The sequence below is a fragment of the Phyllostomus discolor genome, chromosome 7 (assembly GCF_004126475.2).
Source record: "Phyllostomus discolor isolate MPI-MPIP mPhyDis1 chromosome 7, mPhyDis1.pri.v3, whole genome shotgun sequence".
Classification (NCBI taxonomy): domain Eukaryota; kingdom Metazoa; phylum Chordata; class Mammalia; order Chiroptera; family Phyllostomidae; genus Phyllostomus; species Phyllostomus discolor.
Genome location: NC_040909.2, coordinates 134,133,293 through 134,152,134, shown reverse-complemented (window position 1 = coordinate 134,152,134; position 18,842 = coordinate 134,133,293). Strand labels below are relative to the sequence as shown.

Here is an 18,842-nt window from a genome sequence, read left to right as displayed (position 1 = left end):
TTAGGGGCCGTGGGAAGGCCCTGAACTCAGCAACGGACGAGAGGCCTGCAGGGACTAGGGGTCAGCCCGGGAGGGTAGGGAGGCGTGGAGACACTGCAGGGGGCAGAACCTCAGCACCAGGCAGCCCAGGAGGAAGGGTGTCGCCCTCTTAAAAAGCCTGGCTACAGTTTATCACACCCGGATCCTGAACGGCAATGAGAGGAGGGGAGACGAGAGATGCAGGAGCCGCGCGCAGGGAGGGTGGTGAGCAGCGGGGGCCTGGCCCTGGGGACCACGGGGCGTGTGGGTGGCTCTCAGGCAGAGGACGGACACCAGCACATCTGCACTTGAAGGACGGCATCTCGACCGCACCGTGGGGACCAGGCCACGGGGCCAGGCTTGGAGGCGAGGGACCCGGCGGGGGCCCTCCGTGTCATCGGTGCTGCTCGTCCGGTCACCCCGCAAAAGTGCCAGTGCCCGTCTCAGTCGGGGCCAGCACCGGCTTGTGCTTCTGGGTCACAGAGCACACCTGGGCTCCCTGCCGTGTGCACTTCTCCCAAGATCCCCCTGAGGCTGGGGAATGTTGCTCCTGTTTTACAGATGAGAAGACTGAGGCACGGTGAGGGTAGAAGCTGCCGCGGCTCTGGGAGTGGCAGAGCCGGGACAGGGAGCCAGCGCCTGGGATGCCACGCCCAGGCCTGGGTGCAGGGGAGGAGCCAGGGGCACAGGGGGCGGGGGGCCTACTCACACTGGGCACTGCTGTTTGTGCCGGGCACGGCGCCCTCCCCCGAGGCCTGGTCCACACACCAGACGCCAGCCTCCGACGCCTGCAGCCTGGCGAACTCTCCTGTCTGGGACAAGCCGAGGTCGGGTCACCCTGGGGGAGGTGCCGGTGCCGGTGCTGCCGCCCCAGGCCGGTGCGCAGATGGCAAGCATGCCCCTTCCAAAACTACCGGTGACGGAAGGTGCCTTCCCAAACTTCTGCACACAGCGGGAGGCGGTGTGGGGGAGGTGATATCCTAATCCAGACGCCCTCCACACACTGTCGGAACTGACGGGGAACCGCCCCATGAGGCAGGGCCACGGGTACCCGGTTCTAGGGACCCCACCTGGCCTTCATGGAGCCCCTGGGGGCTGCACAGAGCAGGCGGCGCCGCTCCTGCCAGACTGTTTTAGGGTGGGGAAACCGAGTCCCGGAGGCGTCACTTGGCCGGTCGGCGGTTAGGATTCTAGCAAGATTCCTTTCTCCAGGAGCCTTTACTCCCAAAACCTGCTGCTGCCCTAAATTACTACAGTGGCCCAGGGGGCCGGGGAGGGCCACAGAATGACGTCTTCCATGGATGCTGAGAAACTCAGGTGTAATGTGCACTCGACTTTGCCAAGATGACTTTAAGGAAAGCACGTACACATGCAAGCCATTTTTCAAAGAGTGTTCACGACTGGTATTCCCTTGGGCCGTCAAAACCACCCCAGCACCGGGCAGGGTGGAAGTGTGGTCTGATCACGTAATTTTTTAAAAAAACCGAAGCGCAGAGGAGGTGAGTAAATTGGCCAAGGTCACCCGGCAGACTCTGCCAGGACGGAGACAAACATCCAGACCTGGTGCCTGTGAGCTTTCAACCAAAACACATTTATTGCACGCTGGAAAATTCGTGCTCGCCCCGTGGGAGCAAGTGCCGGCTTCCTTCGCCGCCTCCCTGGGCCCCCAGAGCCTCACCTCCAGGCAGGCTGGGACGAACAGGTCCCTCAGCGAAGGGTTTGCCTGGGGTCCAGCCTGCTTCCAGCCGGAGAGCAGCGCGCTGGCTCGCGATCTCTCGCAGGTGGTGGGGCCTGCGGGAGAGAGGGAGACGCCGTTGGCGGCCTGGCGTAGGCCCAGGGCAGAGCAGAGAGCCGTGCCTCTGGGTGGGTGGATGGAGGGGCCCTCACGGAGTGCCGGAACCTCACGGGAGAAGCAGGCGGAGGTTCGGGACCATGATGCACACAAATGCATCATCCATGAGACACAAAGCGGGGGGCCGGTTTCCTGGGTCGGACACCAGGGAGAGGCTCTGCTGCACAACAGAGGTGAGCTGGTGGGCGGGACCCCAGAAGGGGGTGGGACCGCCCAGGCAGCAGGTCTGCAGGGGATGCCCAGGGCCCTTCCCCTCCCCCCGCCACCGGCCTGCTCTCACTCTCCACCCAGGAAACGAGGAGGGACCGAGGTCAGTGAGAGGTCTTCCCAGGCGGGCTGGGGACTTGGGAGAGCGTGGTCTGGTTGCACGCAGGGGTGGGTAACAACAGCGGGCGCCACCAGCCCTGAGTGCCCGGGCAGGGGGTGGGGGGATGTGCATCACTCACACTGCGGGGCCTCGGGGGAGCGGGCGGTCAGCGAGGCGGGGACGTACTGCCCCGTCCCATCCACACACCAGCAGTGCCCTAGAAGAGAGCCACAGCGGAGTCCAGGACATGCACACGGGGCTCGTCCCCTGGTGTCCCACAAACCTCCACCCATGTTTCCATTCCTAGCAGGCTGGAACGGTCCCCCACCCATCCCCCTGCCCGACACTGCTCACAGTCACAGGCCTTAGCACCCCAACCCCCCTCCAGCAATCACCCACTTCACCTTCAGGCTGGTAGAGGGTCACTGCTCCCCTTGTACAGGTGAGTCACCCAGGGGCCAGAGAAACTGAGGGATTTGCCACCAGCTGCCACGGAGGGCCCTGAGGTCCAGCTCGCTTGCCCTAGTGCAGGGCTCTTCCCACTAAATGGACAGGGGGTGCACCCCTCGGCCTCCCACGGGTGCCCATGCCCCTCACCAGTCCCGGGGTGGCACTGCACGGGCTCCCAGCCTCCAGAGGCGTCACACTGGGGCACGTAGGGGCCGGGCCACGGCAGGGACGCTCGCGAGGAGCCCCCCGGGGAGAGGCGGCGGCTCCGGTAGAAGTCGAAGGCTGCAACGGAGACAGGGGAGCAGGGGTGAGCCCCTGACCGGGACGGCGCCGCGGCGTGGGCTCTGCCACCGAGGAGAGCCACGCACGTCCCCACACCGGCACTCGGAGGCAACCAACGTTCCCGCCCAAAAAGGGACAGCGGCGCCTCGAACCATGGCCAGGCACTTGCCGGACAGTCCCCGAAACTAACAGTGTGGGCGGACGTTCGAGGGAGGCTCTGTCGTCCTCTCGCCGTGACTCCCACACGGAGTCACTCGGGTCAACGACACGCCTTTAGTGCAGGAGGTAACGGCAGGGGCAGACGGGACCCTTTGACAGGCACGGGTTCAAGCCCCAGCGAAGCGCCTGCTCTGGTGCACTGAGTCCTCACAACGGCCCCCTGAGGGAGGGAGCATTTCCCCGGCTCAGGGGGAAGAAAGCAGCTCACCGGCGGTCTCACCACCCAGAGGGGCGGGGGGCTGGACTTAGAACACAGAGGCACGTCTGTGTGAGCTGCCCTCCTGCCCTCTGCCAAACTCCTCTAATGTGGGTCTTTACCCCGCTCAGACTTGGTTCTCCCTGAAACCTTCTCCTCTCTCCAATCAGCTCCCCGAGGCCGGAACTTCCACCCCAAGGAGCGAGGGAACGGGCTCAGTGAGGAAGCTCCACGATGCACAGCGAGTCGCCCAGCTGATCGCCACGCCCCGTCCTCAGCCCCCCACGTCCCCCCATCCTGCTGCCTCCCCCCACAGCACCCCCCACCAGGGACACGCTGGACATGGTGCCTGCCATTGTGTTCAGGTCTGTCTCTTCCGTGGCAGCCTTTAACCCTTTGGTGCAAAGATTCAAGTTTATTTTGCGCATGGAGTACTGTCTGCCTGGTCGTAGGTGCTCGCAAAACACTTGGTGAGCGGAAGAACAGAAGCGCTTACACGAGGGGGAGGGGAACGGCCACAGCCCGGGCAGCCCCACCGGGGTACTCTCCCAACTCCCCCCCTTTCAGTGATCAGCCTCGTGGCTCCTGGAGCAGGGAGCTCCCCAAGCTCAGGACACCGCCACCCCCAGTCCCAGCCCGTTGGAGGAGACCAGGACCCGTTGGGCCCAGGGCCCAGGACTCGGGAGTCCCACAAGCTTCTGCCCGATTCCTGGCACGGCATCTCTAGGCTGTGTGATCTCAGGCAATGTGCCAACGTCTCTGAGCCTGAGCTTCCCCATCTGTGAAGGGGGTCTAACACTTAACAGGGTGAGTGGGACACTTGTAGCAAAGGAGCTCATGCACCAAGCCCACGCCGGGCACAGCTATGGACCTCTCCACCCACACCCCCGTCACCCGGGGACGCTGCTACCACGTTCTGTTGGCCAAAGACACTTTGTGGCCCTCAGTCCCTCCTTGTCCTGGGGCTCCGGTCCCCAGACTCTCCGGGACCTGGAGGTCTACACACAAAGCTTCCCCTCCTCTGCAACAGCAGAGACGCCTCTCCCCAGCGTGAGGGATCCTGGGAAAACGAGCCATTCCGCTCCTTTCCGGCAGCCACTTCCTCTCGGTCTCCGGCACCACACGCGGGAACGCAGGCCGGTGGCCAAGTGGAGGGGAGTGCCCTTCGCGCGACCTCGGCAGAAAGCGCCATCGCTGCCACTCAGCAAATAAATCTCTGTGGCTCCAGCAGCTTCCCGTCCCCTTCCCCACTCGTCCCCCACTAACCAAAGTGGCTACAGCTCCCGGGGCAAAATCCCACCCTTTAGAAACATCAAGTCCTGTCCGTGCACCCAATGCAAAACAACTGGTTTCTTGCCCAAAGGGAAAGTCCTCAGGCCTCCGAGAAGCAGAGAAAGAGGGGAGGGCAGAAGCAGGAGAGACGGCGAAGCAACAGGAGCTGGGCTCCTGCGGTCCGCCAGGCCCAGGATGTGAGGATGAGTAAGACAAGGCATGATGCTTTGTCCTCCAAAAGCGATGACAGGTGACAGAGGGAGCAGGACACAGAGCTGGCACGTGGGAGCTGCTCACTCAGGAGGGGTTAGGGGAGCAAAGGCGCCAGGCCCACCCACGTGGCGGCAGACATCTCGGGACGGGGAAGCGGGGTGTGCTGGCCCACGGCCGTGGGCGCTATCTGTCTGGGCTCAGACGGCGTCCGGAGGCGACTGCTTTGCTGCCACCCAAGACCAGAAAACTCCAGACAGGAAGCCAGCCGAGATCACCTGACAAGGGACGGGGAACTCCGGCAGGCTTGGAGACAGGGGTCTTTTGTCCTTCTCTGGTTGGCACGGGGCCTGGGGCCGGAGCAGCCGCGGGCAGCGGAGCACGGGCAGAGGCCCTGGGGTGAGACAGGTCTTGGCCTGGCAATGGCCGGGCAGGGCACGGAGGCTCAGGGGCCGACCACGCTGCACGCCCAGGCTGTGCCAGCTACTCCCTGGGTCACCTCGGGCCTTTCAACTAAACCTGCTTCCACACTTTGAAAAGCAGCACAGACGGCGATTACAGCATCGTTCTCAGGAAACAGTTGGGCGGTCAGATCCACCGAGCTCAGGGAGTGCCCGGCCAGGGGTGGGTGAGTGCCCAGCAACCTGGAGCCGCTACTGTGGGCGAGGGCACTGCAGGCCCTCGGAGCGGCCTCTCCGTCCCACGCAGGCGCAGGCTGGTCTCTTGGAGTCGGGAGCAGGACTAGATGAGCTCACAGGTGGTGGGCGCCCCAAACCAGTCAAGTTTCAGTCCTGAGGGTTCCTCCCCTTTCCTCCCCCCTCAGGGAGTTCCTAAATTCTTAGAAATGGAGGGAAGCTTTGGAACTGGCCGTGAGGGGAGTAGGAGCCTCGGGGGCCAGAGCCCCCCACATGCTAACGAGTGCGTCTGGCTTCATGGGGGGCTGCAGGGGAACCGCAGGAGCCTGGGCAATGGAGACTTGCCCCCCCCCACCCAGTGGCTCTGCCGGAGGGCTGGGTGGGGGGCACCTTGGAGAGCCACGCACGCCCCAGCTTGGACTGGCCCCGCAAAACCTCGGCCTTTTCTTCCGAGGGAACCCACCGGCCTGGGCAAACCAAGGCGGCAAAGCCCCAATGGCGACTGGAGAGCTGCCACCCCAGCGCCCGCCGCCCGGAGAGATGGGAGGAGGCACGGGGCGTGCGCGACACTCACTGGACTGGGCTGCCAGCCGCAGGGCGTAGTCGCTCCCGCTCAGAAACTGCTCTGAGAAGGCCTCCCGGGGTGGGGAGCGTGGAGGAAGGGCGAGCTCCTCGTTGGTCAGCCGGATGCCCTTGGCCGCCAGGAAACTCTCCCCCAGAGGGAACCAAGAGCTGTTGGAAGCCAAGACCACCTCCTCCGTCTCCTTGACGAACTGCAGGACGCGAAGCTTCGCTTCCTCACAAGAGCCGGGACCTGGGGGCGTAGAGACACCGCAGATGGGCGCATCAGCACGCGTGGCTCCCCGACCCCTTCGAAGCGTGCACACGCATGCACACATGTGCACACACGTGCACACAGACGTGTCTGCCTCAGCCGTTTCCTCCTCACCAGCTCTGTCCACAACCTAGACCGCCCGCCCTTCCTGTTTTGTCCCCACAGCTTCATTCGCTCGAGATTCACGGAGGATGAGCCCTGAGAGAGGGCTGGTAATCGTGAATGTCCGCCCCACGCCAGGCACGGCCCTAAGCACGGTCACCCAGACAATCTAGTCTAACCCATGCGACAGCCGACGTCTGTGTGTTCACTCTGAGGGTCGGCCCATCTCGAGAACGTGACGTTTTCATGGAGAACCCGGTGGAGAGGTCCCTAGACCATTCCAAAGGCCCAGGGCATCCAGCTCCCATGGCGAGTTCTTGTCACCAAACATCCTAAAAACCCACTGGCTGTTACAGCCTAAGTTTCAGCTGATGTCGAAATCGTCTGATTAATGTTCACATCACCCAGAAAGGTGTGGGCGATGCTGAACATCGCCACGAATGGACGGAGAGATTTCAATGCACCTGTCACCGTAATGACACCTGTCACGTCAGCTACGCTGGCTGGGGCGAGTCTGAGCTGTGAGCAACGGTGCTGAATCTGGCTGCTGGCGGTCTGAAACCGCGGCGGGTGTCTACTTGGTAAGGAGGCACTTTAATCTGACGCCATCTGCCTCATCTGTTTCTGCCTCATACACCGCAGCTTTCCCACAAGTCCACTGTCCTTTAGTGAAGTTCCCTCCAGGAAAATAAAGGCAAGATGAAGGCAGGAGCACTTCCCGAGGTCCCGAGCACCCAGTGATGTCCTGATAGGTAACGAGACCATTGCACCGGGTGCCGGTTCACTAAACTGTGCGCCTGATCTCCAAGGGAGACCAGAGCGTCAGTCCTGGAGGGTAAGAGCCGGGTCATATTCCCCTGAGAGCCGTCACCAGGCCTAACAGAATGCCTTGTCATCAGAAGACACCCAGTTAACATTTGAGGCCCTGGTGTAAATAATTATATGAAAACTTAGAACAGAGCTCCATTAGCTCTGCCAACCCCTGACCACGCAGACGTGGGGAAATCGCTTCCCTTCTATGGCCCTCTGTGTTATGGGTAAATGTTTGTGTGGCCCCAAAATGTACGTGTCAAAGCCCCAACCCCCAGTGTCATGGTATCTGAAGGCGGGAGCTTTGGGAGGTGATTGGGTTAATACGGTGAGGTCACGCGGGTGGGTATAAAAAGATGAAGAGACCAGAGCGCTTTCTCTCCCCGCCATGAGGCTACACAGCAAGAGGGCGGCCACCTACCGGCCAGGGTGAGGCTGGCACCAGGCACCGAATCTGCCAGCACCTTGATCTTGGACTTCCCCCCTCCAGAACTGTGAGGAGTAAACGTCTGTGGGGTAAGCCGCCCAGTCCACGGTATGTGTGTTCAGCAGCCCAAGCTGGCTTGCATTTGGCTTGCTCCACCATAGACTGAAGGGATGAACCTGGGCCCACCTCAACCCACACCCGGCTCTGGCACGCCGTGCCCTGCCACCAGACACCCTTCCTCCAAAACACAAATCCCATACGTCACACGGTTTAACTCACATGCTGGGACCTTGCCCGGCTCGGTCCGGGTTCCGTCCAGCTCCTGACCAGTTTCGTCCACACACCAGCAGGTGCGAAGGTCAAAGTGGGCCAGGGGGGCGCTGAAGTCTGAGTAGGGCCCTGGGTAGCGGCTGAGCTGGCCGCTGAGCATCTGCCAGAAGAGGTAGGGCTCCAGGAAGACACCCCCTCCGGCCTGGGTCCGGCTCCCTTCCAGCACCGCCGGCGGGACATCTTGGAGAGAAGGGTACCTCGCCAACTCCGGGAAGATGCCTTGCTGGCCCGCTTCATACAGACTTTGAAGGAAGAGACGGAAGCTTCTGGAAGCCGCCTCTCGGAAGCTCCTGAGCTTCGTGAGCAGTTCAGTAGCGGGCAGCTCCTGGCTGGCGCCGCTGCTGTGAGCCCTCCACCGGTCGTACCACTCGAAGGCCTGCTCTCGGGGCCCGTCGCACTGCACCCGGCGCCACTGCCCGCCGGCGCCGCACTGGGGCACATAGACGTCGGAGAGGGCGGAGGGCCTGCTGGCGTTGGAGGCCAGGGCCCGCGCCGCCCGCAGGAAGGCTTGCTCGGCCTGCAGCTGGCAGGGGGTGGGGCCTGCAGGGGGACAGCGAATGCACGAGTCAGGTCAGGGTGTTGAAAAGCACAGAAGAGCAAGGTGGAAGCTCTCGACGGCCCAAATGCCATCCGACACCTTCTTATGTAGCCACAGAGGCCATCCCGTCGGCACGGGGAGCTTCCCGTCACTGAGCGGGTGCCGCTGAGACCCACTGTTGTCGCCACGGCAGGCATGCACGTGGCAAAGCCTGAAGGCCACATACATCTGCCTACTCACCCCTTAAAACGTTTAACCTGATCGAGACCTCTCTGGGCAATTTCTAAGTCAACCAGAACATTTTGCCATGAACAGGAGTTCGAAATCTAGCTGTGCCTGAACTCTCTGTTCTCTGTGACACCTGGTGTCAGGGCCCCCGGAGAGAATCCGGGTTAGTAGATCGAACACCCAGCAGACTTACATTGCATGGCTCGCCCAGGTCCGCTCTGCGTTCCGGGGATGGCCTGGCCCTCAGTGTCCACGCAGTAGCACGTGGAGTCGTAGCACTGGACAGGCAAGAAGTCCCCCTGGCTGGTGCAGGAGGGCACGAACAGGCTGGACCCCGCAGGCTGGCGGCCCGAGAGGCTCTGCATCCGAGCCCTTTGCTTTTCACACTCTGTGGGGCACCGGGGCCACCCGCCCCTGACCCTCGAGCCGGGCAGTTCTTTGCCCCGGGAGTCCACGCACCAGCACTCCCCAGCAAAACACTGGACGTCCGCATAGCTTCCTTCTGCCGTGCAGGACGGGACAAAAAGGCTGCCAGGCGCCTGCTCACAGCCCTGGGAGCTGAGCGCCATTTCCATCACGTCCCCTAAATCCCTGGCTATGTCTTCCGGCACAGAAATTGCATGCTGCAGGAAGAGGAGGAATTCTGGAAGATCCAGGAGAGTAGCAAGGGATTTCAGGGCATTTTGGTTCTCTTGTAAGTTGACTTCAAAGCCAAAGCTGCCCACCACGGGCTTATTCATAGCACCGCCCTCCTGCGTGGCTCCGGGGGTCTCCGCGGCAGGACTCACATCCAACCCCACAGGCAGGGGCGTGGCCGGATCGACCAGCCCTCCCCCGCTCCGGAAGCCTGGGAGGCCAAGTTGCTGGAAAAACTGACTGAAGTTAAAGGTGCCTCTTGTGCCAAGGGCTCCAGACAAGTTAAACTGGCCAGCATTCACCAAAAACTTCCCTCCAAACAGGTTTTGCTGGAGTCGCTCCGGGTTGGTGGTAAACCGAAGGGCGAGACGAGCCAGCTCGCGGGAGGGAAAAAGCATTCGGACAGCTTCTTGGAGGAGAGTCCCTGAGGCCGGGAACGGTCGATTCTGCCCTTGGACCATGGGCCGGAGGATCCCGGAGTCCACGAAGAGCTGCTGGATCCAGGGCGGGCAGGGCATGGCCAGGCCGGCGGCTCCCTGAGAGGCCTGCCTTTCCCCGGGAGCCCAGGGTGGGCTGCGCTGGCCGGCGTGGCCCGAGGGCCCGAAGCGGAGCCGGGACAGGGCCTGCCGCCGCTCCGAGGTGCAGGAGCGGTCCCCAGCTGCACCGGACAGAGCAAACGGGAACACGGGTTTTAACATCGCAGGCAGCCCCGAGACAGCCCCTCGGGTCTGTCTGGTAGTAAGACGTCAAAAAATTCTGCCTTTTCCCCCTGTATCTTTTTACGGGTAGCTTTCCCTTGGAGCCACGCCCTCGGAGGCCACCATGGGGAATGAGTTTTCCAGTGGACGGGACTTCCTCTCCCTGCTTCCACTAGTAGTGACCCCCGTCCAAGGTCACGCTCATCAACATCGCCCCCTCCCTGAACACCTGACCACAGGTGCTGACTATGTGTGTGGTTCAGTGGTGTCTCCCCCGCCACTTCCCACCTGCCCGCCCATCATTCACTGGTGCCCACTGGAACCTCGGAACGAGACCTGAGTTGGAAATAGGGTCTCGGCGGATGTGACTAGTTGAGGCGAGGTCCTGCTGGGTTACAGTGGGCCCCCAGCCCAGTGACTTGTGTCCCAACTGGAAGGCCACGGAGGACACGGACAGACACGCGGGGAGGGAGCCACATGAGGGCAGAGGCTGGGGGATAAGGAAGCGCCGGCGACCACCAGGACAGCGACGGGGTGAGGAAGCATCTTCCCTGGAGCCGGCAGAGGGGGCGCACGGCCCTGCCGACACCCCGATTCCAGACTCCCAGCCTCTGGAGCTCGGAGAGGAGGCATCTCTGCCGTCTCCTGCCGCCCAGCGTGTGGCCGTGCCTCACCACAGCCCTAGGGGACTGGTACACCGACAGTCCCTGTGTTTTTAAGGCCGTGTGGCTGCCTTCCCAGCATTCTCCTGGCGGAATTCTCAACGGCCTTTAGTGCTTCATTATAGACTGCTTGTGTGGCCGCCTAACTCTTCCCTGTGGGTAGTCTGGTCTCGGCCAACCAGTTTATAGTCTCTCTGAGGGTCAAGGGCGCACTTCCAATGCTTTTAGTATTCCCTGTAATAAATATTGTCCTGTGTTGTAATAAGTAATGTTGTTATCTACCATAGGAAATATGATCTCTCCTATAATATAATGATGCACATTTGGCAAACGCACTTAGCATGTTCTTCCAGGCCTCTTGACCTTTCCCTGAAATTACTAAACAAATACTGATCAACTCAGTTAACTCCAAACATGGTTGGTTATTCTATCCCCCAGTATACCCCAGGTTCACTGTAGTCACAGGAAGAAAAATTATTTTAAATTCAAATTCTGGCGCCCCAGTTCGTAGGTGAAAGTCGGTCAGATCTGTTTCTCCCTGCGGGGCCGCAACTGTTGGAGGTTTGCGACCACCCACCACCCCACCATCCTAGGGTCATTCTCTCCCTCGGTTCACACAGATGCCAAACAGGAAGTCAGCTGACTTCCTGTGTAACCGGGCCACAGAGAAAGGACGGGAACGTGTGTGTGGTCAGGGAGGGAGAAAGGGCAGTGTCACAACACGTCACACGCCCCTCGGCGAGGCCAGGCCCCCTTCAGGGGCCGCTGAGGGGAGGCCTGGAAGGGCCACAGGGCGCTGCTTCCCAAAGCAGAGCACGCCCCACCCCCACTCATGCGCGGTGTCACCAACGCAAAAACCCAGCTGCTGGTGCCACGTGGCATTCGTTTCCACAGACATAGGACTTGTGTACCGGGGAGAAAAAGGAGAAATGTGGGATCCGTGCAGGTGGGAGTACCCTTCGTTTTCATTTGGAAGCCTGCAGCTTTTCACGTCCGCCTGAAAATTGGAGGGCACCATATTCTGTAGGCCCTCATGGGATTACAATGTGACCGTAAACACCTTCAAGGTAGAACTTCTAATGTTTCTTTCCCTAGATCCACACACTTAGCAACGAGCTACTAGCAACCAGTGCAGAATACCAGCACGTCAGGCTGGAGAAATCATATGACTTAAGGGTGTGCTGAGTGCACACCAATGCCTACCCATAGTAGTCGAGGCTGCAAACAGACCTGCATTCCCCACCGGTTTCCAGCCTTGCTGCACTCCCCCAGTCTGCCCCAGCAGGAAGCCCGCAGCGCCCCTGGGTTCCGTCCTGCGAATCTGACTGGCAGCACCGCATCGAGCCCTACGGGAATGCCTAGCGCCCTTCCTTTCTCAAGCCCGCAGCCTCCTCCCCAGCCCACCGCTGTTTCCTCAGCACGCGGTCCCCGTGCTGGGCTGAAGAGTGTCTCCCCAAACTCCTGCCTTTCCTGCACCTCAGAACTCGATTTCACTTGGAAATGGGGTCGTCGTAGATGCAATTAGATAAGATGAGCCTCAAGTAGAGTGGGCTCCTAATCCTATACGATGGGAGCAGGAGTAGGAGGAGGAGAGATGCAGAGGCAGACACAGATGACGGGGCAGAGTTTGGAGGGATGCAGCTACAAGCCAAGGAGTGTCCAAGGCTGTCGGCGGCCACCACGAGCTGGAAAGAGGCCGGGGAGGAGCGGTCCCTGGAGGCTGCAGAGGGAGCCTGCCCTGCCCACACCTTGATTTTGGACTTCCAGGTTCCAGGACATGGAGGAGATACGTTCCTGCTGTCCTAGGCCACTCCTTTGTGGCACCTTATTATGGCAGGAACGTCCCACAGTCCCTGAGCCCAGTCCAGGACAGCGCACTGACCTTCGATGCTCCTCTCAATCTTTCCTCCAAACTCTCTCACTCACGAAACCCATCACGGGACTTGCCCACTTAAATCCCCTCGACCTCCTCACCTGCCCCCGGGACGAAGCCCCTAAGCCTCTGCTTTCATATGAAAGACCTCAATGTCCTCGCCTTGCCTTTCCCCCCGTCTTCAAGTTCAAGGCCCCAGCCTGAGGATGCCCCAACAGTTTTTCCCTCTATTCTTCTCGCAGACCCAGTGGCCATCAGCCAAGCAATGTGGTCTCCTGTCTACGTCCTCATACCTTTGTTCCCCTTGCTCTCCACGGAGAGCTCACCTGTCCTTATTTTCCCCCTCCGGGAAACATCTTTATTTCAGAACACGAATCGAGCATCACCTCTTCCACGAAGCCTTCCTGAATACCCCCTTTTCGTACACTCTGGGAGACAGAATCCACCCGCCTTGCTCTGGGCTGCACTCCTCTCATGGCACATCAAAGCCTAACCCTCCTCTCTTCTCCTTTATGTGCAGGGCCCTGGGCAAGGGCTGAGCTCCCTGGGGAGGAAACCACGTCTGGACAGGACAAGCCACGTGCTAGAAGTTAACGATGAGAAGTGCGTTTGCCATCATGGCCAGCTCGAAGGGCCCGTGCGGTATCGGAGCTCCCCGGTCCCGGAGTGAGACCCCCGATGGAAAACCCACCACAAGTTGGCAACCCGTCCTGGCGCCGAGTCCCAGCGACCTCCGTCCCCTGCACGTCCACGCACCAGCACGGCCCTGCCCTCTGGCACTGCGCGGCCTGGTAGTCCCCGCTCCGGAGGCAGCTGGGGATGTAGGGGTGGCCGAAGTTGGTCGCTGCAAACCGCTCCACTTCACATTTGGTGGGGCCTGGGGGAAACCCGGGGAGCAAAGAGAAGTCAGTCCATCGCTCTTGCTGAGCTCCCAGGCGGCCCTCTGTGCGCTGGAAGCGCGGACGTGCATCCCCGCCCCCACTTGGCCGGAACCGCCCCGCGGAGTCCACCGCCGCGGCGACTCTAAAACCGAAACGCTTCCCTCCTGGCAGAGGCGCGCACACGTGTTGTCGGCTTATTACTCACATCGGAACCTGCCAGAAAGCACTAGCCGGACTGCCAGGAACCGTCTGTGCAATATCCGGTACAGGGTGGTTTCGGCGAAGGTGGCAGCGAGGTCCAGGCCGGCGAAAACGGTGTCGTAAATTTCGTCCAGCAACAGCTCCACACCTGAGCGAAGACGGCACGCGGTTCGAGGCTCGCCCCGCTCGGAAAGAAGTCCTGATCTCGCCGCTTAAACGGGTATCGAGAGGGGCGGGGCCTCCACCGGCGTCCCTGCGCACGGGGTCTGAACCAGCCTTGCGCGGTTCCCGGTTCCCGAGTCAGGGCTGCTGCGTGCGGCTGCGCAGGCTGCTCTGGACACGGGAATCCGGCCGGTCTTCCACCTGCCAACTCAGAGCTGTGTCTGCCAGAAGGGGGCGCCTCTCTCCCGTGCACCCCAAAGCTCCCCCTGGGCCAGAGCAGCCCCATTCACAGCACCATAGATGGAAGGACTGGCTAGCCATGCCTCTTGGACACCCATGGCAGCCTGGCTGCGGAGCGGGCCCACACCGTGACCTCTGCCCTGCAGGTGACCAGACTGAGGCTCTCGAACCTGGTGCATGCCACTCCTCCCCCCAGATGGGACTCACCTGTCTCAGCCAGTTCTCGCCCTTGGCTGTCGGCACAGTGACAGTACCCGGACACCTCGGGGAACCTGCTCCGGAAGGCTCTGAACGTCACGAACGCATCTGGAAACCTGAAAGGGGAGACCGATGGTCACCGCGTCCTAACAGGCAACTCCTCGCGAGTCCTCCCCATGCAGATGCAGGAACGTGGCACCACCTCCTCTGGGGACAAGGAATGTCTGATTCTCCAGCTCCTGCCATTCGCTCCAGGCTTCCCGTGGTAAGTGCCTTCCTTCCCTAAGTTGCTTTAAACTGGCCAGAGCGAGCCTGGCCCCTGCAAGTGAAGCTGTGCTTTGCGGCCCTCAGCTAATGAGCCGTTGTCCTCACCCTTGGCCTTTGACCGACTTATACCCAAGCACGTGTCTCCTGGGATCAGGCAGAAAACAGGAGATGGACATGGCTTTCCCTCGACCCTTCTAGAATATAACTAGAGACGGAGGCCAAGTTTGCCTCGCGACCTCACGGCACATCCCAGGTGCTCTCCTTCGGGAGATCAAGCGACTTCCGAGCCCTTTACAACTTGTTCAGGAACTCGAGGAGGAGCCAGGTTCCCCCACAGGAGATTCCTGAGCAGGACACCTCCCAGTGCCCCAGTGTGAAACACACAGAGAATCAGCGTGACCAGCTCACGAGGGCCACGCAGCCTCTCCGGAAGTTCGGGAGAAGTGCACCTAACTTCTCGGGTTTGGCCTGGCGATGGCCATCAGAGGCTCCTTGGAGGGGGTGCGGGGCTCCCCAGCCTGGACGTGATGGGAAACGAGGTGATGTACAGCCACAGGAAGGTGCATTCTTCCCACGGGCAGCGGTTTAGCCGCCAGAGGGGCGTTGTTCAGCTTCATACGTACAACAGCGGAAGGTCTGTTGTCCTGCCCTGCGCAGCCAGGTCAGGAGACCCAAGCCTCACGCATCTCCACCTCCACGTGGAGACGCCCCCCCCACAAACAGGAAGTGGGAGAGGCGACAGCTCCCCGCACAGAGACGCCTGGCGCTGTGGAATCTAGTCTAGCAAACTGCTGAGACGACATTTGCATCCGATGACAGGAAAACTCAGAAGGGAATGACAGTGCATCCCCTCAGTGGTGTGTACCTAGCTACTAGCATCATGTATAAAGGACAGATGCAAATGCAAATGCAAAGTGGCCAGGACACACCACTCACTGCTGGACCACGTGCTGCTGCAACCACTATGTAAATGAGCCAGATGGGAGGCAACACCTCCGTGCAGACACCACTCAGAGCCCAAACATGCAGCGCAACAAGTATTCAGTAATTTGAATGCACATGAATATGCAAAAAAAAAAGCCTAGGAAAGCACTACAGAATTAGGGATTTTTCCCACGTCGCTGGTCTATTACTGCGTGTACGTGAGCTAAATACAAAAGAATGTTCTTGTAAGTGAGTCATGCTTAGTAGAAGCTAAAATCTCACTTTGCTCAATTGACATGGATTGGAGGTATATGATAAACGTTTGTTAATTGGAACCTGGGGTAATTCAATTCTAAAAGTACTTTTAATACTGTAAGAATTACTTGCATGTATTCAGCCACCACTTTGCAAAATGTTTGATATGCATTGACTTGTTGAATTCAACTGAGCAACCCTAAAAGGCAGGTGGTACTTTTCCACTCCCATTTTCTCGGGCATCCGGAAATAGAGGTGGGAGCTAGGGCACAAACCCTGGTCTCGGGCTCCGTCCGGGACACGCCCGTGCCTGCCGCTGGCGCTACCCAGGGCGTGTGTGGCGGCACCTGGCTCCCGCCCCACAGCCTCTGTTCCGTTCTGATGCTCTTTCCGTACGCCTGACACCCGGCTTTCCCTGACCCCCAGCGGATGAAGACATACATGCTGATAAAGGCACAGATGGGCCACCTGGCTGGCCAGAGGTTCTGGAACGCATTGCAGCGCGAGGCACAGGAAGTCAAAAGCACTCTCGTCCCCTGTGCTGCTCATTCCGCCCACGGGCCCAGCTCCATGCCCCGTCCCAGGGCCAAGGGGGCCAGCAGGGTCCTGGAGCCATCTTCATCCCACTGCCCTAGGGTCCAAGTCCCTCTCTCTGGGGGTCTGGCCTCGTAAGCTGCCCTGCACCGGGCCCTCCCTGTGGGCGTGCCCCCTTCTTGTGTACTGGAGAGCACCATGGCTTCGGCTAGAGGAAGGGTCTTCACATCCTCCCGGGAAGACCATCTTAAGGCCACCCACCACCACCTGCCCCCTCCTCCGGATGGCCTCTGCACCCTCTGGGGCGCACCCTCTGCACTGTCATCTTTAAGCCCTCCTGGCCATTCTGTGCACAGTGAAGAGAGCGAAGAACCCGGAGCCAGGCGCACCAGCATCACAGTCCTGAGCCTGAGTTCAAGCTCAGACGGTGGTGGGCCTGGAGGCAGAGGAGTCGCTGATGAGGCTGCAAGGCATGTAAAATGTCAACGCCAGCCAGGACTCTGGGCCTGCCCATTGGCTCAGGCAGCTGACAGCCACCACGCCACCACCCTACCACCAGGTCAGATTCTCCAACTCCTCCACAGACAGTCCCCCCAGAAATCTAACCATCAACTAATAAATGAGCAATGTACTTGCTTCCCTCCTGTACCAGAGCAGCGCTCCTTACGACAGGAGCTGGTGCCTGGTGCACAGACCCCCGAGGCTGTCTCGGGGGTGGGCCACCTGACGACCCGTCTAGCAGGACCTCTCCCCTCGGTCACTCACATTCAGGTTACAACGCCCCTCACCCTTCTCGCCGACGGATCTGGAGAGCAGGGGCTGCCCAGGCACGGGAGGTGAGGCTGGTTACCGGGGCGGTTTGAGTGAGCGCAGTCCCTGAGGACAAGGGCTGCTTTTTAAAAAAACCCAATGAACTGAATTTAAATTCGGATCTCGAAGGCCTTGGTAATGGCACTCGCTCCTAACACCCTTACCTACCATCTGCTTAGCCGGAATACATTTCCCTAATTTCAGTGTTCGGGCAAGGGCCTATGAAAGGGAGGGAAGTGTCAAAAGAACTAGCAAAGCTTATTCCCCAGCACGGCAGGGTTTTTTAAAAGTCACCAGCCAAACAGGTAGGGGTAGCAGCGGCCTTCTTCCAGAGGCAAAATGACCTGCTTCAAACAGGCAAGCACTATGGCCAAGTTCACGTGTAAAGCATCACCCACAACGGGTGGGCCAATGAGCTGCCCACAGGCTCCCATCCCCCGGGTGGGCCCCTGGAAGGAAGTCAACCGCCTGACGCCACTTCTCCATTTGGATTCCCTCCCAGAACCCCCTCAGATTCAATATCCCGAAATCCAACGTGAGACTTCTCCTTTCCAAACTCCTCGGCTACCCTCCATCTGGAAACCAGGCCTCAGAGTGGCCCCGGACTCCCCCTCTCCCACCCGCTCCCTCTCTGTTCCTCTGCCAAGGTCTGTGGGTTTCACCCCGCCCTCCACCCCCCTCTCCCATTACCCACGCTGCTCCAAGTCACCCCCTCTCACTGGGACCGGTCCAGTAGCCCCCGCGCACCCAGAGGTGCCTCCCAGCACCCACGCGGCTTTCCCCAACCCCAGTCCATTCTTTTCTAAATCTAAGGAGGAGGATTATTAAGATCTTCCCAACCCCCACCCCAGGCTCCAGATTCTTGGAGCAATCATGAGGAGGGACACACTTACACTAAAGAAACCACTCCTAGCTTATCGGAATTCAAATATAACTGGCCATCCTGTATTTTTTTTTTAATCTGGCAGCCCTAGGTGCTGAGTCTAGACTTCCCAGGCGGCCCCCACCGCAGCTGCCGTGCTGCTGCCTGGTGGTGGAGTCCCTGGGCCTGGCACGGCCCAGGTCTGCTTATCAGAAAACTCCCCAGTATGCCTGGGCTTCCAGGAACCAGCTACCTGACCCTTCCCAGGACCTTCCTAAATCAAAACCTGCTCCGAGGCATGCTTGCTTACAAAAAAAGGAAAGGATCCCATTTCAGAAGTAAATCTTTTTGTTGGTCTTAAAACAATGCAGCCTTAGTCCTGAACCTTTGCGTTTAACTCGACTGCCCTCTTGTGGAAGGAGCTGGGCATTGCGTCTCAACCTGGCACCTGCAAAGTTCTCTGATGCTTGGATTACGAGCATTAATTGTAGGCCTACTCTGTGCAAGGCTCTGCGCTATGCACTGTAGGGGAAACAGAGGAATCCAGGTTGTGCAGGATAGTAAAAGACACAGACAGCCCTAGCACCTGCTGAGTGGTCTTAGGGCGAGTTCTTTAACCTCTGGTGTTTCAGGTTCCTCATCTGTTCGCTACAGACCGTAATTATCCATCCAGTTATTTTTCTAAGTATTAACCTGGGCTGAGGGATGTCAAATTCCCTGTCTGTAGAAGCACTCACTTGAACTAAAACTGAGCATCAAAGAGCCCCAGTTACTCAGACTATTTGGAGATTTGTGTGTGCTCACAGACAGGCCCTTTTCTGCGCCTGGGGGTGGAGGTGGGGGGAACCTAACCTTCATTCGCCAAAGCTGGATTATGCCTAATAACTCCCCCCAGATGCATAACGCTTTACCATGGTCCCAGTGGTCT

General features: G+C 59.9%; 1 protein-coding gene across 1 annotated transcript in view; it reads right to left on the bottom strand.

Annotated features, from left to right (window-relative positions):
- TG (thyroglobulin) overlaps positions 1 to 18,842 on the bottom strand; it is a 200,486-nt gene that overhangs the window by 175,143 nt on the left and 6,501 nt on the right. Inside the window, exons 6-15 of the mRNA XM_028533893.2 lie at positions 14,272 to 14,378; positions 13,667 to 13,810; positions 13,272 to 13,457; positions 8,905 to 10,005; positions 7,895 to 8,485; positions 6,016 to 6,255; positions 2,775 to 2,909; positions 2,317 to 2,394; positions 1,697 to 1,809; positions 728 to 830 (exon numbers count right to left, since the gene is read on the bottom strand). Coding sequence (XP_028389694.1) covers positions 728 to 830; positions 1,697 to 1,809; positions 2,317 to 2,394; positions 2,775 to 2,909; positions 6,016 to 6,255; positions 7,895 to 8,485; positions 8,905 to 10,005; positions 13,272 to 13,457; positions 13,667 to 13,810; positions 14,272 to 14,378 — 2,798 coding nt within the window. The remainder of the gene's footprint in view (positions 1 to 727; positions 831 to 1,696; positions 1,810 to 2,316; positions 2,395 to 2,774; positions 2,910 to 6,015; positions 6,256 to 7,894; positions 8,486 to 8,904; positions 10,006 to 13,271; positions 13,458 to 13,666; positions 13,811 to 14,271; positions 14,379 to 18,842) is intronic.